This window comes from Hydractinia symbiolongicarpus, chromosome 1 (assembly GCF_029227915.1).
Source record: "Hydractinia symbiolongicarpus strain clone_291-10 chromosome 1, HSymV2.1, whole genome shotgun sequence".
Classification (NCBI taxonomy): Eukaryota; Metazoa; Cnidaria; class Hydrozoa; order Anthoathecata; family Hydractiniidae; genus Hydractinia; species Hydractinia symbiolongicarpus.
Window position 1 is genome coordinate 3,804,840 of NC_079875.1, and position 23,999 is coordinate 3,828,838.

The 23,999-nt window shown below is 35.0% G+C and overlaps 2 protein-coding genes across 2 annotated transcripts; one reads left to right on the forward strand and one right to left on the reverse strand.

Moving 5' to 3' along the window:
• Positions 1-299: 299 nt before the first annotated feature.
• LOC130630849 (alpha-aminoadipic semialdehyde dehydrogenase-like) lies at positions 300-12,317 on the forward strand. The gene is made up of 18 exons (XM_057444351.1): positions 300-513; positions 1,046-1,099; positions 1,226-1,291; positions 1,692-1,772; positions 2,470-2,593; positions 2,898-3,030; positions 3,606-3,650; positions 3,951-4,028; positions 4,758-4,815; positions 5,032-5,071; positions 5,193-5,234; positions 5,365-5,459; positions 6,203-6,287; positions 7,536-7,615; positions 11,417-11,443; positions 11,513-11,672; positions 11,838-12,042; positions 12,126-12,317. Exons 1-18 carry the CDS (start codon positions 337-339, stop codon positions 12,178-12,180), a joined length of 1,605 nt encoding a protein of 534 aa, XP_057300334.1. The 5' UTR covers positions 300-336; the 3' UTR covers positions 12,181-12,317.
• A 102-nt stretch (positions 12,318-12,419) lies between these two features.
• Positions 12,420-23,422, reverse strand: LOC130630912 (UBX domain-containing protein 1-B-like). Its single transcript, XM_057444357.1, has 13 exons — positions 23,265-23,422; positions 22,614-22,734; positions 22,307-22,383; positions 21,059-21,236; positions 20,445-20,510; positions 20,041-20,113; positions 19,781-19,886; positions 19,177-19,268; positions 18,409-18,490; positions 17,879-18,019; positions 17,389-17,438; positions 16,996-17,099; positions 12,420-12,624 (listed from the first exon to the last, which is right to left on the reverse strand). The coding sequence occupies exons 1-13, from the start codon at positions 23,277-23,279 to the stop codon at positions 12,479-12,481; spliced, it is 1,251 nt and encodes a 416-aa protein (XP_057300340.1). The 5' UTR covers positions 23,280-23,422; the 3' UTR covers positions 12,420-12,478.
• Positions 23,423-23,999: the final 577 nt, after the last annotated feature.

Sequence of the window (23,999 nt, forward strand, 5' to 3'; positions counted from 1 at the left end):
AGGTGGTTTATCACTGCCTACTAAAGTATACTCCCTGAACAGTCTACTAACCAAGAAATGCTCCCTGAACAGTCTACTAACCAAAAAATGATAAATGGTTAAAAATAATGGCCAGTGAACAAACAAAATAATATCTTGAAATATCTCCGAAATATATCTTAAACATTAAATTTTTGTTGTTTTAATCATTGCTCCATGTATAAAGGACTTGTAATCGCGTTAAACCTTGTTTTTAAATTTAACAAAAAACATAACTGATAATAAATAAGTAGCATAATAATTTCTTCAATATAATTTCACCAATTAGCTAAATTTTTTTTAGAAAAGAATCTTAAAATGTTGTGGCGTGCTTGCGGTAAAGCATGCGAATATCAAACATTCCGAAATTTTATACAGAGTAGATCAGCATCTGGATATCTCATTAATGATCCCAAATATTCATTTTTAAAAGATCTTGGCTTACAAGAAGAAAATCTGGGTGTATACAATGGTACATGGAGTGGCTCTGGAGAGGTAGGTTTAAATTGATTTGTTTACGATATTGTTTTAAGATATGCATTAATAAAGGAAGATCGGTTTTAATGTTGCACTGTGAAATAGTACAGACGAAGCGACTTTTACATTTCCTTGTGTGCTATGTTAATCTGTTTTCTATTTGTTTACGATTTTGGTTTCCTAAATCCTAACAAACCCTGTTTAACGAACTGTAAACTAATCAAATCATTGGATTCAGTCAGTAATATTCTGTAAAAGTATTGAAAGAAACAAAATGCTGATTGTTGATTGTTTTGTGCGCAGTAGAGTAAAAAACTTTTTTAAAAAATGGAGGAGTTGAAGGGATGCAAATTTCTTGTTACAAAAATACTCAAGTTTGGTGGAAATGATGATGCATATTTAGGATGCATATTTCCCATATTTAAATTAATGTTAAAAGGACAGCCCTATGTACAAGACAACAATTGAACATGTTAGAATGTTTTGCACATGCATATAAGGAGGCTCAAGATGTGTTCACTCAAATAATGGTAAAACTGTCTATTTTTAGGTTGTTGAGTCAACAAGTCCAATTAATAATCAAGTTATCGCTGCAGTCAAACAGGTAGATATAAGCGTTATTTTTATTCTGTTGAGTCAACAAACCTTGTAATGATAGATAATAAAATGTTCTGTTGGGTATTTCGCTACAAAAATCATGCATAAAACAAACAATGTTTTTCTTACACAGGGCAACGTATCAGATTATGAAACAACAGCTCAACTTGCAACAGAGGCTTGGAAAATATGGAGAGAAGTAGGTATTACATACTGAAATATGACTTTATGTAGTTTGTTACATAACATAACTTATATGCATAAAACATAACTTATATGCATAAAACATAACTTATATGCATAAAACTGAAATTATATGCATAAAACATAAATTATATGCATAAAACATAAGTTATATGCATAAAACATAAATTATATGCATAAAACATAACTTATATGCATAAAACTGAAATTATATTCATAAAACATAAACTATATGCATAAAACATAAATTATATGCATAAAACATAAATTATATGCATAGAACATAAATTATGTGCATAGAACATAAATTATATGCATAAAACATAAATTATATGTAGCAGTGTAAATGAATAAGTTAATCCTTGTTTGTGTCACTACGTGAATTGTTCATCTAGGTCCCTGCTCCAAAACGTGGTGAGATAGTACGACAGATTGGTGAACATTTGAGACAGAAATTAGTGCCACTGGGACAACTGGTAGGTTTGATCACTTTTATTGAAGTTGTTTGCAGGAGTATAGAATGTTACTTTCTATACGAACGTGATGTTTATACATAGGTGAATATTTATCATAGCACATCTGTATTTCATTCTCAACAGAGAATGCTTCACCCTGATCAGACCTCTGATCATGACGGGCGAGTATAATGCGTGTAAGTCATATTGTAGAAGAACTACTTTGTTCATCACTAACATACTGCCAAGCAGTAAGCGGGATTCGATCTGCGGTCCCCAGAACTGAATCCCGCTCACTGCCAGGCAGTATGTTAGTGACGAACAAAGTAGTTCTTCTACAATGTGGTATTTATACTTGGTAATATTTCATTATGCATCCTTTGAATTTAAATGAAATTATAGGTTTTTCTAATTTGATACCTAAGTAGTTTACATAACATATTTCTGAGCTGCCCTAAAAACGCATTACTTTTGGGTTTTTTACAAACTTAAGGCAAAAAGAGTTGGAAATAAATCCACACAAATATTTTATGCTAAATTAGCAGATATTAGTACGCACATAGTCGACCATTTTCCATAGCATGAGAAAGGTAATACGACTAGACTAATCTCACTCAGTTTGTCTACAAAATAGTGTGTACGGAGATTTTGTTAGCCGTCACCTGTATGCGTAATCCTGTAAAAATATTTCAGAAATGATATTACTGATTGCATTTAGACATCACTGGAAATGGGTAAAATCATCCCAGAAGGTATCGGAGAAGTTCAGGAATATGTTGATATTTGTGATTATGCTGTCGGCTTGTCAAGAATGCTTCCTGGAAGAATTATACCATCTGAGAGTAGGTATCAATGCCGTTGCCGCTCGATTGAAGCGCATTTGCCTTTCCAAACTTTATTCATTTTTTCTTTCCTCCTAAAATCTCTAAAAAATTCTAAATATTGGACAAAAATATGAGTTCTTCAAGCATTGTTTATTTTGAAACACATTGTGTGTGTGTGTGTGCTGAAATCTGTTTACTTTTTTGAGTAGCAACTTTTTGTTATTGGTGTTTAGGTGACAAAAAATTGAGCATTTGTTTATCTTACAACAGGACAGGTGAATTATATTTTCTAACATGCTACCATTTCATTTTGTTACTAAAGGACCGAGCCACGCCTTGTTGGAACAGTGGAATCCACTTGGATTGATTGGTATCATCACAGCATTTAATTTTCCAGTAGCTCCTGCAGGATGGAACACAGCTATAAGTTTGGTTTGTGGTAACACACAAGTTTGGTATGTGCAATGTTGTTCCACATAACAACTCCGTAGTAGTTTTATACATTAAGGGAAGTGTTTGCGGAAGTAACATTTGCAGCGTTTGCTGCTATTAGAAAAAATTTCAAATGTTTTTTTCGTCAAAATGTTCCAGTTGAAAACCATATCTAACAATGTCGCTACTATTACACGCAATTCATATCGGAGTTAGATGAGAAATATTGGAGAAGGGAAATAGATTGTAGCGCAAAAACTTTCGATTTTGCAGAACCGCGATTTAGGGGTAAAGCTGAACCGCAAATGTTTTCACTAACCTTTAAGCACTGACTCGTAAACAACGTTAGATGAAATGAATGTTTATCCTGAGGAAACTTAAGAATCCGCAAAGTTTTGGAAAAATATTAAACAAATGGTTTTCAAGCTAACAACTAAGCTAACAGGTCCTACATTGGTACAGGATTGTAAATATTTCTGACGTAGTCAACCTGTAAAATTATAATTGTTAATAATAATCATAATAATAATAAAAAAAACAAAGATGTTGGCCATCGTAGAAGTTAGTAATACATAACCTACTTTATTGTCTATCATAGGAAGGGTGCACCTACCACACCTTTGACTTCAGTAGCTGTCACGAAGTAAGTATAGCATGTAACTCTCTTGAAGTAAAATTAATGTTCTTTGTGATACATTTATCAAGATGTGAACTTAATGTCTGGCATCTAGAATGACCCGGCAATTAATTCCGGAAAAAAGCGGAAATCCAGGTTCTTCCTAGAGTATTGTTTTTTCGAATTATGATTTAATCTGTTCGGTTTTAAAATGTTGTGTAAAATTATTTTCAACTATTTGTAAATGATTGGAAATTTCGTTACAGTTTTCTGATTTCAGACAAGTGATTGTTATTTTTCAATCTAAATGTTTTAGTTGTATTTTAGAATCATGCAGGATGTGTTTGAAGCCAATAATTTACCTGGTGCTATCTGTTCCCTCGTGCAAGGTGGAGCTGACGTTGGGTAAGAAGTGTATTCACAAAAACAATCACTTCCACACAGTTCAATCGTAGTGTTGGTTGCAGTGGACATCATACAGACTTTCTATTTCACGTCACCACACGCCGACACACGGAAAATCACGACATTTTAACAAACTTCTTGATTCGCGGCAGTAAATTTTTGGCCACATGGTTTCTCTTTAAATTGGATGAATATACCAAAAGTCTTGCTCTCATTTTCTTTATTTAACTGTTGTTTGTGTATTAAAGCATGCGATCGCGAAGCAAAATATAAATTGCCCACGTGAAACATAATGTGTGCTGACCTGAATCAGGCAAATGACATTTTGCCGACGTTAAATAAATTGAACCAGAAAGGCTGTTTTTATAAAAATGTCTGAATTTCGACCATAATTTTTTTTAATGATTTGCTTTTCACTTTTTAATTTACGACATTCATCTAAAAAATGATGAAAATGTGTTTGTGAGCAGCAAACTTTTTGTGCGGTTTTCTGATAATCATAGATTTGTCACACAGACAACAGCAGGCTGAATTATAAACTTTTTCTTCAGTCCCGATATAAACATAGTATCTTTACTTTGTGAAACAAGATTTTCTTAACTGAACCAGTCGATTAGATTTGAAAGGGTAGCCTATAAAACCGAAAAAACCATATTCTCGATGAACTCAGTCGATTTAAATGTTCCTTGTAACGAATGTAGTTCACTGCAACATTGTTTTATTGTTTAGAAAGGCTATGGCAGACGACAAAGATGTCAAGTTACTTTCTTTTACTGGCAGTACGAAGGTGAGTGAAGTTTTTGGTGTATTTTAACTAGCACCCATCATTGTTTGAATGTGTTCTACCACACTGGATATCGCTGTGTGCACATATCTCAACATTTATCTGTTGAGATATGTGCACACATGCTTCTATATTACTGATCGTGTCAAGATATGCAATGTGTGGCTATTTTTGTGTATTTTATGGTCTGTTCACACTTGCATGTTTTCTTATGCTTAGATTGGTCATGTCGTCAAAATGCAAGTTCATGAAAGGTTCGGTAAGGGTGTTTCTAATTCATTTTAGAACATTCATGGAATTTTGTGTTTGAAAAATACATGGGCTAACTGCATCCTTTTTTGATAGATTGAAAAATTTAACTTAGCTTTAACTGGTTTTAGGAAAATGTTTGCTTGAATTGGGTGGCAACAATGCAATTATCGGTATGGATTTTATTATTGGTATTATCGAAATAAATAAGAAGCAAAATTTGTTGTTACTAATTTTTGCCTTGCTTTTCTGAGAATTTCTTTACTGTATGAGCGAGACATCTTAAATATTTCTCTTCTTTAGGAATGGATGATGCTGATATTGATTTATTGGTACCCGCTACTCTGTTCGCGGCTGTGGGGACCGCTGGTCAGCGTTGTACCACGACACGTCGACTAGTAAGTCATCTGGTCCGCGATTTATACTTAATTATAAACTTTTATAAGCATAAGTATATCTACAATATTGGACAAAAACATTAAGACAAAGGCATTTTTTTTCTCATTCTTCAAATATGGACAAAAGCGTAAACAGTCAATGCTCTGCAGACGACGGAGTGCAAATCGCTACTTTTGCACACAGGTAGGGCAAGACAGATAGCGTTCTCTAACATGCCCGCACACCGTAATAATCCACGTCAGGTTTTATTCTTTAAGTCAACTCTGAACATTGCTAAGTGAATTTTGACAAGCTTAAAATGAGCGATCTTGTCTTGACTAAAATAAAGTCAGCATATTTTGAGGCTAAAAAATGAAAATAATTTTTTTTATATATAACAAAAAACCTGATCGAACAGCTGTAACTAAAGAAATTGATTTTCAGTATTTCGAAAATGTCATGTCCGTCTTTCTTCTTGACTATAAGTTAGTAGCATATGGGCTGATAATAATTTGTAGAGGTGAAATGAATAAAAATAAAGTAACACGTAAAAAGAAAATCGTGGTCAACGAATAATAATAATACCATAAGCATAAAACTGAAAAATTCACTATGCTTAAAAAAGGGGTATTTGACTTTTTTATGGGTGTAGAAATGATTGGTGAAACTTTGTTTGTAGTATAGTGTTGCTTTTTCACGTTAATAGCTGTTTGCTTAAATTTTTATTTTTTTTTGCTTATTTATCCTATACATTTTCATGTAGATTTTACATGAAGACATTCACGATCAAGTTTTGGAACGGCTAGTTAAAGCATACAAGCAAGTAAAGATTGGTAACCCGTTGGAAGGTTAGATTTTCCTGATTTTTTTGTTCTTATCATGCTAACACAATCGTATAATCATGCGCATGTACACATGCGCTAACAGAAAACTTTTTGCGATTATAGTTGGATATGCAGTGGAAAGGTATTTTAATTTCTGACCTTAAGGTTTATTAAAATGTGAAAATTAACAGTGCAATTTCAAAAACCTATAATTGTCTTAACTTCATAGCTGTGTACCGTAATGATCCGAATAAGCGCCCTGGGTGCGTTTTAAATTTTTGGATTTTTTGCATGGGCGCTTAATCGAGGAGGGCGCTAAAGAATAAATATTTTCCTAATTTTGTACAAATTAAAGACAACGGTAATTTTCATTTTTGTTTTTTGCCTAAAAAATAAAACTGAACAAAAGTTGTAACAAAATGAAGTTTAGTCTTTCTAGGGTTTTTTAGTTTTGCTTTTTATACAACATCGATATCATCTTCCTCATCGTCAGATGAAATATGTTACCAGGAAACTAAGCATCCTCGAGATCGGAATTGTTTATTTCAAATGGGTTTACAGTGTTTTTTTGTCACTGAAAATGGTCATTTATTCATTGAGCACTTTGGATCCTTCAGCACAGGGTTTTCCAGGTTTAAAAAAAAGCTGATTTGATCATCTTCCTCGCCATTGTCGTTGAATTGTTAAAGCACATTTCTTAGAAGAAGATTCAATCATTTCCTTAAGGAGGGCTTTCCATGCGGTTAGAATCCAATGAAAGACCAACCTCCGTGGTACGAGCAGCATGTTGCCACTTTCTGTGAACTGTTGAACACAATTACTTAAACATTCATCATAAAGCTCTACAACCTTTTGTTTGAATAGCTTATTCCAACTACGTCCGTATAAATAAAATAAATTGTGTTTTTTTATTCCCGATATAAGAAAGTAAAATTTTCTAATAAGCGCCCAGTTTCACAAGGTAGATTTCGATTAAGCGCCCCCTTTTATCAGATGAGCGCTTATTCAAAGGGGCCGCTTAAAAAATGCTGGGCGTTTAATCGGATCATTTTTTCTATTTGTGTTATATGTTCATTGGATGTGAATTAGGCTTAAAACTTTGTTGCACGCGAATTTCGCGGATTTTTATTCTGATTTACCTACCACTTGATGTAAATTTCAATGCGAAATTCGCAATTAATTGTTGCAAAATATTAGAACATACGAATTAATATTATGTCATCTGTTTAAAACTCTCACTCTCACATCTAATCTCATATGATATATTTATAGATGGCGTTTTATGTGGACCGCTTCATACAAAACAAGCTGTCCAGGATTATTCCAAAGCAATTAAAGACGCTCAAGCACAGGTTATTAATCTTCCATGCCTTCTCCTTACCCTTAATAAATCTTTGCTGTAGCGCACGCCCTTTAAAATTTTCATTTTCAGCCTACAGCGCTTATATATCCATAATGGCGGCAAGGCGTGCGGACGTGTTTTGCTTGCTCCTGTTGTTCATTTTTATTTATACATGTTTTTGCATCAGAAAAAGTTGCTTTTGTCAACCAGATGGGATCAGTATCACTATTACTGGTTTGTGTAAAGAACAAGAAGAAACATTCGTTTATTCGTCACTGTTTGCAGTTAGATCAAGTCCATAGCTCGATACAGAAAAAGAAGTTTGATTTGTTTGTTATTACTGGCTTGCGGAGATGTCGAAAGTTGTCCAGGACCGCAATATGAACAGATAAAATCGTTTACAAACATGAAAGGTATAAAGTTCTTACACCAAAATATCAGAGGAATTTTTCATAACATGGCAAATCTTACTGCATTATTATGTTATGAAAATCGTATAGACATTTTGACATTATCGAAGCACAGAGTGGGTTTGATAACAACGATTTATACACAATACCGGGGTACAACTTCATTTCACGTTGTAGAGAAATTGGGAAAGGTGGAGGTGTGGCCACTTATATATCGGAACAATTGACATGGAAAAGGAGGGAAGATCTAGAGGTGAATGACATTGAATGTATCTGGCTCGAAATTTTTCCGAAAAACGCAAAATGTTTTCTTATATGCTGTATGTATAGACCCCCTGACTCATCTCTATATCTGAATTCTCGTTTTAACGAAATTTTAAGAGAAATGTTAATAGCTGTTAATAAATTAACACTAGAAACAATCATTATGGGCGATGTTAATGTGAATTATTTGAAACAAGGTGATCATCGTGAAATCAAAGATATATTCAAATTGCAATCATTTGTACAGCTCGTAAAAAAGCCCACGAGAATAACGCAAGACACTGAAACATTAATTGATGCGATATTTACTAACAAAAGTTCGACGATCTCCCACACGGACGTTCTACCTCTGTGTCTGAGTGATCACGATTGTATTGGTTGCGTAAGAAAAGTTAACCATCAAAAGTTTAAATCGCGCACCACACGATGTCGAAATTACAACAAATATGACCCTGAAAAATTGAACACAGACATAAATAATCATGATTGGCAACCTATGTATGAAATGAGTTCCGTGGAAAGTTCCTGGGAATATTTTAAAACAACAGTACATGCTATAATCGACAAGCACGCTCCCGTTATAACCAAAATGGTAAAAGGACGTTCCTGTCCGTGGTTGAGTGCTGAAATTAAGAAACATATGAACAATCGAGATAAACTCTTGAGAAAGGCACGAAAAACGAAGAAAGCGTCAGATTGGTGTTTGTACAGACAATTAAAAAATCTTTGTAACAACAAAATTCGAGTTGCAAGAAATGGTTATCAGAAAAACTTGTTAGTGGAAAACCGGCATAATCCTCGTAAGTTTTGGAAAACAATCAAAAGCATATTTCCTGCAGGAAAGTCATCATCTCCAACAAATAGTGATCAGCCGGATGCAGCTGAGAAACTTCTTTACGCTAACAAATTTTGTCGATACTTTTCGCAGCTGAGAAACTTCTTTACGCTAACAAATTTTGTCGATACTTTTCAGATTGCGCTAGAAAATTGAAGGACGTCGCTTTTCCATTACGAAACCTTATATGGAGATATACTCCAATAATTTCGACCAGGACTGATAAACTCTTTCATTTTCATTACGTCACGAAAGTGTTTGTCGAAAAAGAATTAAAATCTTTGAAGAGAAAGAAAGCCACCGGTGCAGATGACATACCACCGGGTGTTTTGAAAGATGCTGCTACACTCCTTTCTCAACCATTAGCATTCATTATAAACCTGTCGCTGCGTACCAGTACAATACCGTCGGACTGGAAAATCGCAAAAGTTACGCCACTTTTTAAGGGAGGAAATTCATCTGAAGAAACAAACTATCGACCTATCTCAGTTCTTCCTATAGTTTCCAAGATTCTAGAACGTGCTGTTCATCACCAATTAATTGATTATCTAGAATCAAATAACTTACTTTCTCGAAATCAATTTGGGTACCGTCGAAAACGATCAACGGAGATGGCGACTACGTTATTAACGGACAACATCAGGAAAGAAGTAGACAGTGGCAATCTAGTTGGTGCAATTTTTGTTGACTTGTCAAAAGCATTTGACACTCTTAGTCATGGATTATTACTGTCAAAATTATGTTCTTATGGTATTAAAGGAATTGCTTTGAATTGGTTCTCAGACTACCTCTTCAATAGAAAGCAGTATTGCGTAGTAAACAACGTAGCATCCGAAGAGAAAAGTATTGTCTGTGGTGTACCACAAGGATCCATCTTAGGACCTATCTTGTTTTTACTTTATTTCAATGACTTTGAAGAGTGCGTTAAATATTCTGAAGTCATAGAGTTTGCAGATGACACGGTGTTATATTTTGCGAGCAAACGGTTACAAGACATCGAAGACAAGTTCAATTACGATCTCGAGAAGATAGCCGAATATCTCAAAGATAACGAATTAGTAATAAATCTCAGAAAAGGAAAGACCGAGTCAATGGTATTTGGAACTCAAAAACGACTCTCGATGTATTCACGACAAATGAATTTATATTACAATGACGTTCCAATATCTTCAACTACACATTATAAGTATCTTGGTACTGTTTTGGATCCATCTTTGAACATGAACGAAAACTTCAACACGATTTACAAAAGAGCTTCGAACAAGCTACGTTTGTTAAGTTCACTCAAAATGGGTCTTACTGCGGATGCTGTTAGAAAGATCTACACAGCTATTATTTTACCAGGATTATCCTATTGCAGTAACGTTCAGCTCAAATTCAGTGATACTCAATTAAAGAGACTCGAATCCATTGACAATCGTGCTAGAATTCTGACTCAACAAAATGTTCCTGAGATCAGAAAAGAAATTGAAAAACGAGCTGTGCTGTTTGTTAAAAAATGTTTGGATGGTAATGTCTGTGATAACTTTCAAGACTACTTCACTGTGAAGCGTCATCAAAGAACAACAAGAAGCAACGGTTTTCTTTTATTTATACCTAAAGTGAAATTAGAATTTGCAAAGGGAAGCTTCTTTTCAATGGGTGTGAGTTTATTCAACTCTTTACCCATTGGAATTAGGCAATGTGAAATTTTTGAGGAATTTAAAGCTTTGTGTCAAGCACATTTTATTTGATAAGTGTATTTGTGAGTGTGTTTTCCATACAGCCTGGTTTAGCTTTTGACACAATCTTTTTGAGTTTTGTGTTAACATTCTTTTTCAACTGAGGACCCTATATAGTGCTCCGTTTTGTGACAGTTTCTTAGTTTGCTTCCCTGTTTTTCTCGATATAGTCTTTCTCTCTTTTTGTCTCTCATTTTATTCCGTACAAATATACATAATCTTCACATTACATATTTACTTTTTATCTATTGTATATAACCATTTTAAATGAATATTAATATTTTTAACATTTTATTTTCAGGACGCATATTTATAACAGTGTTTTATATACTGACATGCAAATCCTGTATAAACATTCGTTAAATAATAATAATAATAATTAAAACGTAAATTAAATTTGCATACAAATTCATTTGCAACTTTTTTCAAATCTCACTCTCTTTGATGCATTTTGACGAAAATAAAAGTGATGATGAGGATTACTGGTTCTCTTGTCCTCCCAAACTTGATCATTGTGGTTAGAATTTGTGAACCACACTATTTGAAATCAAATCTGATAAAAGTTGCTTATTATTTCATAGGGTGGAAAACTTGTATGTGGCGGCAAGGTAAGTGCTTTACCAATCGTGTTCACTCAACATTTTTATAGGTATAGAAACTTTCTCTTTGATATGCAGGTGTTAGAAGGTGTTGGAAACTTCGTGGAACCAACAATAATTAGCGATATTGCTCACGACGCGCCAATTGTACACACAGAGACATTCGCTCCTATTTTGTACGTGTTAAAATGTAGTAGCTACGAGGAGGCAGTAGCCTGGAATAATGAAGTGGATCAAGGCTAGTTATTTATTTCTTCCCGTGTTTTGTTCCCTTCGCATGTTTAGGTTACATTTCTAGCTTAAGTTAATAAAGAGAGTTTTGACAATACGAAAAGTTCGATCGAATTTTGCGAAGTTGCCGTTATGTTTCAATTGATTTGTATTAGAAATATTTTATACATAGGTCTTTCGAGCAGTTTATTCACAAAAGATATGGGGCGCATGTTTCGATGGATGGGACCAGCTGGCTCGGATTGTGGTGTAGTGAACGTGAATATCCCTACTTCTGGAGCTGAAATCGGTGGAGCATTTGGTGGAGAAAAACATACTGGTGGTGGTAGGGAGTCTGGGAGCGATTCATGGAGACAATACATGCGTCGATCAACGTGGTAGGTTCATTGAAACCATTGTTAAGAGAATGAATTATAACTGCCTAAATTATTTTTTTATATGTTGCGTATTCTTTTTTCAGCACTATAAATTACAGCAAAGACCTACCGCTCGCTCAAGGAATCAAATTTGAATAATTTTTATAGCAACAATAATTGACAAGGCGTTTATGCAAGAGGATTTACAGCCACATTTTTTTAAAAAAACAATGACAATTAATAGAAAGTATTTTGTAGATCTTATAAAAAATAATAGAAAGTGGATATTTGCTTGATTTGGTCGTCGCCGAAATTTTAAGCCGCAAACGAGCTCGTGCTCAAATACGCAGCAAAATTCTGACCATACTACACCCAACGTGCTGGAATACGCAGCATACTAACGAGAAGTAATTATTCTTTTCTTCTTAAAAATATACAGTAAAAAAACATATCAATATTATGACATTTTCTCAGCAGCGTCTTCAACATCGTTGTGTGTCGTCAATGCATCGGACGACGATTCAATAATCAACCCGTTTATGAAAGTAGCTGCCTGATTTTGGTTTAATTTTTGTATTACGATCGTGGATGTAGGATGGAGACCTAAAATGCAGAGAAGATTGGCATGAAGGTTTATTTCAATTCCGGCAGACAAAAAAAAATTCAACCAATGCCGCGTGCATAGGGCAGTCCAGGGTCAATGCAACAGGCTTCACGGGAGTGGCAGACCTCTAGCGAAAGATGGCAAAGCGAGTGTCTTTAACCTCAGCAAAGGGTTCTGTGAAGCACAAATTTTTCCACTACCCAGATATTCTAATGAACAGAAAATTATTCCTAGGAAATGACTACACCTACTACCGTTTATTTAAGAAAGTACGGGGAGAGTCGACCACCTCGCACAACTTCGCCGTAGGTGCTTTTCCGTGTCTACTTTTTAGGTACATTACTTGGATGGATCAAAGAACGCTTGTAACGGCCTCGCTTTATCACATAGTCATCAAACAAAATGACATACGTCGTCATATACTCATCTTGGCAACTGGTTTGGTAAATTACTAGGCCCACATTTCCGTAGACTGTATAGACTTGAACTCTGTGCTGGCGACTTCACTATTCGTTAGCGCCGCGCCTTATGCTGGCAATCGCTCCTTTTATACCAAACTGCAATCGCAAACATGACTCCAGATACACGGTATTAGACTTACTTTCCACCTGAATGCTCCTGGTCACTTGATGATATTTCACCCTGGTTTTCCCGTAAGTTTTCTTTGTTCTTGCACATAAAATTCGATCTAGTTTCCCAGATAGGCAACTCGTTGTTCCACTTGATCTCAATCATTCCGCGGTGCAAAGCTGCGTGCTATGGCTGCGTGTCCTTTCTCGGAATCATTTATCTACTTGGACAATTTCACAAAGTATGCGCCACTAACATAAATGGAGCGAGATATTTACGTAACGTACAGTTGACAAGAATCCACAAGTTGGATATGGAATCCCTGGTAATAGTGTCTTGCTTGACAAGAATCCACAATTTGGATATGGAATCCCTGATAATAGAGCCTTTTTTATGTCTTGCTTTTTAGACTTTCCACACTATCAAGTTTTATGACATTCACGTACATATTGACTACATGCGCAGAGAGTGCTTTACGTGTTTTGTCCTTATTCTCGTGTAGCACTCGTTGAACAAATAGAAATACATCTTTTCTATTGCTTCATCGGGTCCCGTATCTACAAAGTCTTCACTGCACTCTTTTGGAAAGAAGTATCCCCGCTTTTTCGCAGAACATATTTTAAAACTTGTCGCTTATCAACCATCTTTTCACAACTTTGTAAGACTTCTGCGATACATATCCACGCCTTTGTTCAGGCACCTATTACTCGTCACACATTTCTTTACATTTTTTGCACCTTATCTCCCTGTCGGCAGACTTCTGTAGGCATAGAGTTTTGCCCTCAGTGCAACAAATTTTTTTATGATTTTTCCACTTTATCCTTACCAATCGGCAGTAATTTTGTATCAGCCTTACTGCAGGCGCTGGCGTTAAATCCTGCCTTGATATTGCCTGCTATGTTCTTGTAGAAGTTCTCCGTGCGGATATGGTAAACAAAACTATCCATATCAGTACAGCAGAGCATAAGTTGCTTCTCCTTTGCTCATTATGAGATTTAAGTCTCGATGATGGCAAATGTTTTCTATGGTTTTATAAAAAAAACGGAACAGTTCATAAGATTGAAAAGTCCTTTTCGAAATCGTTTCTACCTACAGTTCTCAGCCTTGTGTTAAGATGATGTAAGCTTGAGCCAAGGACTCTGCGTAAATATCGTTGACATTAAAGTACTGCAGATGCAAGGTTTCTTCGTCTGAATTACACTGCTCATCCATGTCTCTGTTGTCGACACTGCGATGCACGATAAAATGATAGCTCCTCGAATACCCTTCTCCAACATGAACAGCATGGCAGTGTCTGTTAGAATCTATAGCTTTATTGCTGGTAACTTGAGTGATTCCTTCATGCTATTCCCACAGCAGTGTAGAAATCTGCTGGTTATAGCATATAGTTGTCTAGGCAGAAATTCTCAAAGACATCTGACAGCAGTAGCACAGATAGACATCATGATAATCGCCAAGCATCATCTGACCGTTATTTTTAAAAAACATGCTCTCCATCCGAGATTGTGAGGCCAGCCAGCGGCACCTTAACTTTGACGTTGAAGTTAACGTACTTCTTGTTCTCCGCAATCCTCCTGATGTCTTGCGTGTTGTACTGTACTCTGATGATAAGATGCGCGTCATAACCACTTCAGTTGCGGAAGACGGTAGTGATGTGTTTCAGGATTTTGCAGGTTGCAGTTGTTATGCGCTGCACCTTGGCATAGCCCTGTGTAGTGACAATGGACTTTGCAATTGTTTCGAGAATCGTCAAAGGGCTTCACACAGATGTGACATACCGAAGCATCGTTGTGTCTCTTCAACACATCTGTAAGCTATTATAGGCTGCTGGGGGAACCATGTCCTACATGGTTTTAGAACACCCCCCCCCCCCCCCCCCCCCCCTTTATCTCAACTTTAGGTGGTCCACGAATCGCTTGCTGTAGTTTTTTCACAGTAAACCTTCCACGGTTCTGGGAAATCCCAATACGCAAATTGTTTGCTGTGTGTGCACCATCCGTATTGTACATGATCTTCTCGTGTATGACTTTCCAGCGTCTTTCTGCGTCTCTGTTATCCACTACAGGTATGAGGAGACTTTTGAAGGTCTAAGAAGACGACGCACGGTGCTATGAATTGCATCGTGATATTATAACCATATTTTGACACTGTAACTTTGATTGCCTTGTGATCTGTGCAGTATTTATAGTGCTTGTCTCTTGACATAGCTGTGTTAAAAGCATGTATACAGTTTAAACCAAAATGTTGCTCATGACGCGTTGCTTGACTCTTCCTGCTCAGCAATCCAGGTATCCTCTTAATGCTGTGTAGTGCGTCTTTTTACAGTCTGTGATTAGCAGTAGGTTCACTTGCTAATCGCGTTTGTTCACTTGCTAATCGCGTTTGGTTTGCAGCCGGATTTATTCACGGTGTCAATACTCTTGGATATGACATGCAGTACGTTTACCACGGTATTCAGATGGTTCTTTTCAAGCTTGGAAACTTTATCCCCTGCAGTTGTAGCGATCTTCAAACTCTTGTAGTTTAGATATCCAATGCGGATTTTTACAGATCACTTCATTGTGTAGGGATGCTATGATGCTCATACTGATGCGCTTTTCATTCTCGTTCCTACGGTTGATGATAGCCTTTTTGCTACTAATCCATGCAGGCAGCTCTAAGTATGAAGATTTTAGAGTAAATCGCAGCTACAGGAAATTCACGCCCATGCGCATGATATCTAAAGTAAAACCACTCCCAGATGGTGCTGGGTACTCTACATGCTTTTTAGTCTGTACAAACACCAACGTCACTATCATGGAAAATCTTTTACTGCTGCAGTGCTACACTTTTTATTCTCTCTTGACAGATGTACCTTGACACACCTCGTATCTTTAACTTGTTATGCAATAACACCTTCACGTTAGGTGTCACCATCATAATATGCCCGTCAACATCATCTTTTCCTATACTAGGAATACGAAGTTTCCACATGTCTTGCGCAGCACATGTTTATGCTCTCCAAGTGTGAGGCCAAAATCTTCTTGAGTTTTTTCATATAGACGCTGGATATCGCCGACTTAGTCTTCCTTATTTCTTCATCAATTTTAATCATGAAGCGTAGGCTTTGCCCGGGTGTTGCTTGCTTTGTCGTACAATCACCTTGTTCTTAAAACCTTGATATAAACCTTTTGGTTTCGGTACAGCCTTGTTTATCCAGTCATACTATTCACGCATCTTGCTTTTCAGCACCAGTCGACTCTTTAGTCAATCTCTACTTTTCTAATGCATCCATTGCCTCTGGCATAGGAAGTATTGTGACAGGTTGGACTGGCTTCCTTGGTTCCCTTAATCTGAGAGGTCTCTGCTTTTAATAAAGAGACAGGATCAGCCTTGGGTAGCCTGCGTTATCCTGTCATGTCACGACATTTGGCAATCTCTCGTTATTTTCCTACAGTGCTCATGTTACTATTACGCATGTGGTTGCGATTTGATTCCTTTGGATAAACCTCATTCTGAAACCTCCAACTAGCATCACTTTTTAAGTAGGGATTTTTCCAATCTCCATTTAAGATGACTTATGCGGTACCACTTTTGGATGGGAGTTGATTTTTCCAATAACTACTAAGGAATATGGCTTTATACACGATGTTCACAACAATGCACAAGTAGTCTCAGATAGGTGGTGTAGATAGGTGCTAGTTTATCGGAGTGCATAAATATGCACGAAGGTTTTCCAGATGTGACCTCTCCTATCTCTACCTAGGACCGTCGCAATACGGCCCGACAAGAAGTCAAAAACACGACCACGATACACTTACCTTTCTCCAGTAACGATGCCTCGTCATTTGGTTCTAAGATCACGTGGGGATGAGGTACAACAGCTTGGTATTCATCAGCAGTTTTTACTAATGTTTTCACGTAACTGAAACACGAAAACACATGTGAAATTCCTTATTTGTAGTAATTTCTACGCGAATATACTTTCGCGCAATAAGAATTAAGTATACTTGCATGGGACTTTTTTTTGTACATACCTTAATGGAATATCTATTCACGAAAATTTAAACCATTAAGGTATTTAATTCCAACGAATTGAATAAGAATGCTAAGAGGTGGTAATTGTATCGATTAAAAATTACTTTTTAAACAACTCTTTTAGAGCATATTTCGCATGTAGTTTTAAGGTAAATTGAACGAAATATTTTTCTTACCTGTAAAAATCTTTTACACTCGTGTTCTTATCACCTTCCCAAGTAACATGCTACAACAAAAGATTTGACTAGTTGATTAATGTTCACCAGGACTTAATTTCGCGAGGTCCAAAAAATGCTTTTCGCGAATCAGTCAAGACAAGATATTTCGCTATGATATTTTTTTCGCGAACAAACAATTTTAAGTTTTTTTGCATGAAATCATTTTTACGATTCTAGAATTTTTGTCGCACAGATAAAATAGCCTTCAATTGAACTTACTTATCACAGAGGCTAGCGATTTTTTTATCAATTACAAAAAAAAAATTACCGAGAAAAACTAGAGAATAAAAAAACGAAAATATCAATTTTGCCCAAAAGTTTTGCGAATTGAAATTTTCTGGGAATTTTCACGCAGGCATCTTTTCGCAAAAAATGGATAAAATTTGCAAAAATTATTCTTCGCGAACTTAAAGTACAACTTCATTATAGTGAAAACATGCTAACTTACAGTTCCGTCTATATTTTTGATACGGATGCGACATATGTTGCTACTTGCACCAGATGAACTTGACAAAGCTGGATGATCAGTTGCGTGCGACGTCGTATTTGCTTCAATTTCAGCATGTCGAACATGCTTTTCCCGCTCAAACTGAAACAAAAACATGGATTATTATATTGTGCTGTAAGCAACGAAGGTCTGTTCAATCGCACTTTGGTTTGTACTGTCTTGAAATCACAAATTCAAACTTCTTTTGAGGGTAGACAACAACAGTGGAATCGTGTGCTTGATATCAGTGGGTAGTAGAAGAAAAAAGCAAATCGATTTTAACTTTCTTTGATCATTAGAATTTTTTAAATATAATCATCAGAATCTTCTAGAAGCAGGGAATTAATAGAGGATGTTGTATACGATTTTTAAAGATTTTCTTGCGCATTTCTCACAATTTATCAATGCTTTTAAAGTGGTAGATAATTTCCCGACAGAGCGAGTACCACATTCAACATTTTAAAAAAACATAAAGGCGACGTTAGTCCTACCTTTTCTTTGCTTAGCGTTCTTTCTGATTCTATATTTTTCTTTAAATATTCACGAGCTTTTTTATCCTCAGCTTTATCTAACCTGTAATATAAATAACACAAAACGCTGACACGTTAACCATAGTAGGTAGGTTAAGGGAAACGAAATTCGGGTGGGTATTATGCTTTTAACATAGGGATGATGCTTAAGCAGAGCGAAAAGAATTTAGGAGAATTTTAGCTGCTTTTTTAAGGGGATTTTTATTGAATAGCGGGGCAAATATATACAAAAAATTTAGAAGATTTTAGGAGAATTTTAATTAGCAAAAGTGTAATTTAGAATCACAAGAAAAAATATATATAAAAAGATTGAAGAAGGGAGACAAGTTGGATTGATCATATTTCATATCTGCATTAGCTGATATTTGACTTCATTTAACAAAAGAAGTACATTATAAACACAGATGGAACAATTGACTAGGAGAATTTTAGGAGTCTTCTTAAAAACAAGGAAATTTTATGACTTTTTAAAATTATTAAGGATTTTATTTTATGATTTTTTAGGATCTTCAAGAAGCGTAGAAACCTTGTCACAAGAATTTACCCATCGTACTTCCCCGCATAGTTATTTCGTGCGTCGTTAACACAAGAGAATTGCACTTTGTGGGGTTCGAAATATAGCTGCGTGCAATGTTGAACAGATAGACAACGGTATTATTAGAGAAAAGAAGCGCATGATGTACAAGTGTGCAAAAAAAATTATGCACGAACAATCATGGCCTAACTTACCTTGCTTTCTTGATTGCTTGTAATCGTAACTTTTCTTGGTATTTATGCTTCTCATCAAGAGATTTTTGTAAACGAGATGTCACTATTTCACCCTGTACGTAAAAAAGAAAATTTTACTTCGATGGGTAGATATACTATAGAACATTTTTGACAAAATAAAAGTCTTGACCAAATTCAGCTGAATATATAAACAACTCTATTTTTTATTCCAGACTCAGTTGCTAAGGGCAAAACTTTAATTTCAGATTTACAGTTGCTATTTTTTTAGCTTTAATGTTGTTACTTATTTACAAAACTCTTTCTTAGGTTGCTTGTTAGATTATCCATATTGAAGCCTTGGTTGCCTAAATTTCAAAGTTTTCAGCTTGGCAAGTTAGTTAGCGTTAGGGTTAACTTAAACCACAACTTAAACCACAACCTAAACCACAACCTAACCCACAACCTAACCCACAACCTAAACCACAACCTAAACCACAACCTAAACCACAACCTAAACCACAACCTGACCCTTAGGTACTTGGTTATTTACACATAAAAAAAGTATAACGTGTCAAATAGTAAAAATTATAATTATTTAAAACATAAATGGATACAACAAACATACACTTGAACTTTCCATGATACCCATCAAAGACGCGTCATTTGTACCATGTGTCGTCGACACTTTTGCTGATGACGGTTTAGTGTGGCATCCAGGATGCGCGTCTATCCTAAACAAGACTATATAACACCACAAAAATACTGCGCAACCTACTAAACTGTATCTTGCCCAAAATGCAAGAGTAAGGTAGATTTCATTAGTATTTGTCTCTTTACTTATTTTTATTTATTTTTGCTTATTTATTTTCACACAAATTTGCTTACCAGTCCATTGCAGGTTGAACACCCTTGTTACCAGTCGCTATTAACCCGCGTTCTGCAGCCACTTTACTATAACCTAATATAACAACCAACTTATGCTATTATCATACACAAGGTTAAACGAGAAGAAGTGGGAGTCAAAAGTTCAGTAAAGCAAACGTCAGGCCCGAGCTCCCATCTTCCTCACACCACTTCTTTTGCTAGATAATGAATACGTTAAAACATACCATGTAGAATTAGCCCCCCCCCCCCCAGCCATTTCCATCGTGACAAACGAAAGATTTAAACTTTCATTGGTCCTTTTTAGATTTTTGAAAAGTCTTTCTTTTTAATACGTGGCATTCACCTTTAAAAGTCTTGTTCTTGGTTTATATGAAAAACTTTACATATACGAATCAAGATCTTACCCATTTCCATTAGATATGATAGTAAAGTTAAATCAGCTTTCACATCTTCTTCAAATAAACTGCCACCTGCAAAAAGGTACATTTATATAAATATGTACTTTTCAACACTCCAAATTCAGTTGATTTTGACTAAAATAGTTTTTTTAAAAATCCAAAATCGTCACTCCCTAGCATTTATAAATAAGCAAATAATTTTAAGATAAACTGAAATAAATAGGATCAACTTTTGCACCTCTCAAATTAATGGGACCAACTTTTTCACCCTTCCTATTAATGGGACCAACTTTTCCACCCTTCCTATTAATGGGACCAACTTTTCCACCCTTCATATTAATGGGACCAACTTTTTCACCCTTCATATTAATGGGACCAACTTTTTCACCCTTCATATTAATGGGACCAACTTTTGCGCCCATCAAATTAATGGAACCAACTTTTGCACCTCTCAAATAAATGGGACCAACTTTTTCACCCTTCATATTAATGGGACCAACTTTTTCACCCTTCATATTAATGGGACCAACTTTTTTACCCTTCATATTAATGGGACCAACTTTTTCACCCTTCATATTAATGGGACCAACTTTGAGGCCTATAAAATTAATGGGACATACCTTTTGCACCCATCAAATTTAGACTTCCTGTCTGACTAGTGGACGCAGTTGTATCCTGTGTAGATTTTTGAGAAGCAGCTGGAAGAGCAGAAGGTTCTATTTCTGCTAACACATCATTTAATGTTGTGTATAGATGATTAACATCAATTCCTTTAGGTAGAACGATAAATTCATCTTGCTAAAAATGAAAACACATTACAACAGGACTATGTTAGCTTAATAAGTATGTTTATAAATGACATTAGAATTAGGTACCTGACAAGGTGTTTTTACACTGTCCAAATTAGGAATAAAGGCTTAGGTATTTTGTGTTAAAACCAAACTAAGGCTTATTGGTAAAAGTTACTTTTTAATTGGGGCACTAAGTTTCGAGTTTTGGCTGCAATGTGTGTCAGTTTAGCTAGAAATATTATTTTGGTCATGCAAATCTTTGGTGAAACTTTAAGTTGTTGTATGAAAAAAATTAGTCACCAGGAAGGCTAGCATTTTTACCGATATTTTCTGTGAATGCATTGTAAAAAGTGGACGTTATATATTTACGCTTGTAGATATTTTCTGTGAATGCATTTTAAAAAGTGGACGTTATATATTAACGCTTGTAGTAGTAGCTGGATTAATTATTTTCTCTTTTTAGTAAGAAAATTTATTTGCAAATGTTTGTAACTAGTAATATTTTTTTTTATTAAGTAGCTATATGCTGAATTTTGTGTTATAAACTTCTTTGTGGATGACTATATTGGACAATGCAGATGCTACAAATCAGTATGACATGCTAGTCAGGAAACTGTCGCCTGAACATGAGATACTTTTCATTTGGGCTATGATCCAATTATGTTACAAAAAAATTTTAAAAAATTACCATTTGCAATATACAGAATGAGCTGATTGTCTCAGATTAATATTTTTATTGGCTTAGTTTTTCCACGATACACTCAATTATTGTGAAATTATGCAAAATCCTAAAAAGAACTAATTTTTTTTAAAGTTTAACCTGTGATATTCAAACGTTTTTCCAGATGGCTATACAGAAATAACTATATACATATTTAGCAAAATGTTTATCATTACTCTAATTTTATAGTTATCAAGCTTTCTTGTAATACCAAGTTTTCTTTGCAAGACATAAAATTTATTGTTTAGTAATTTTACAACATTGTACGTTTTCTTACAAAGGTAGCACAATTATAGAGAACACAATAGTGAGCAAAGCCTCAATCATTGTGATGTAAGTAAGAAATAATTTCAAACCTGTTCAAAGCCAGCTAAAAGTAACATTGTTCGACAAGCTTCATATTTCCATATATTTGCATTAAACTTTTCATTTCCTGCAATAAATCAAAATGAATAACACATATTTTGCTTACATAAACAGCTTAGCTTGTAAAGTGAAAACCCTCGAAATAATTTCCTGGTATTTCACATTGAAGAAGACTTAAAAAAGGATTCAAGTGTCGTGTCTTATTTAATTCATAAATTCAACAGGACTTACCGTTACCTTAAAATTATTATTGTCTATATTTTACAAAGTTTTTAGTTCCAACACATGATAACTTACCTGTTCGAAGTTTTCTGTACTTCTCCACAGTGCTATTGTTGTGTATATTTTTGACGTATGTGAAAAGGAGTTTAACTGAACTTTTGTACTCTTCTGAAGAACATTCTTCGCGTAGCAAAACCTAAAAACACGTCACGAATGAGAATAAGAGGCATGAACTTTGTTAACCAAATATAGAAATAGCATCTAAGTAGGCACTATGACTAAAAAATATCTTAAAAGGATATTTTGGTTTTGCACACACCCAAGGCACCTGAATGATCATAAAATCACAATTTGTTTCAACCAATTAAAAAATGTAAACAAAAGGTTTTAAATATAGATTTTAGACGTTTTATTAGCGCTCTTAAAGAAAATCGTGGAAGACATAATTTGCGTATTAATATAGGAGATTACACAGTTGCATGTTTGACTATGGATTGTTAAATAAAACCCCGGATTTAAATACATATTCTTTATGCAATTACACACTTGATTGTGGGACCATGGATTACTATGCTAAATAAAATCCCTGACTCAATCACATATTCACGATACAATTATACAACTGCATGTGTGACCATGGATTGTTAAATAAATCTCCTAATTTAACTCCATATTTCTGACACACTAACACAGTTGCAACCATAGATTATTAAATTCAACACATACCAATTGTTCTTCCATTTAAATCATCTTTTAGATGTACTTTTTATTAATGTCCTATGGAAAAGAAACTTTCCTATATTACATTACAATCTATTTGTTTTTTTATGAAGTTCTCATAGCTACTTTGTGCAAAAAGTAATAAAATTCATCTCACCAACAACATTATACCTGAAGCAAAGACATTTAACCTGAGAAGAAATTTTGGCAAGAAGAAATTTTGGCAAGAAGAAATTTTGGCAAATTTAGCCCTAATCACGAAAATGAATTTCTGCGAAATTTACCAATAGTTCCCAACTCTAATTTTTCAGAAATGTTCATATTTTGTTGTTTGAAAGATTTCTTATAGCCTTGATTCGTTAAATTTTTTTTCGTGAAATATGCCTTTTAATTGTAATTCGCAAAAAATTTATTTCGTAAAATTCGCAATTTTCGAACCCATGATTTGCGAAAATATATTCTGCAACAACAATTTATAGTCTCAAAAATTTCTTCTATTCTGCAAAGTTTTAACACATAGATTATAGCAACTTTAATAACAAGCAAATGATGTAAATGCTTGTCTGAAAGTGTACTTACTTGAAAAAAAGCACATTTTTAGATAAGATCTTAAAGAACTAACTATGGTTTTAGCATAAATAACTTAGTCACCACGCATAAATTGGACCTCTCCACATTGTCAGAAAAACACAAGCAAGACATTGAGGTTGAAGATTTCTAAAAACACAACCTCAACTAAAA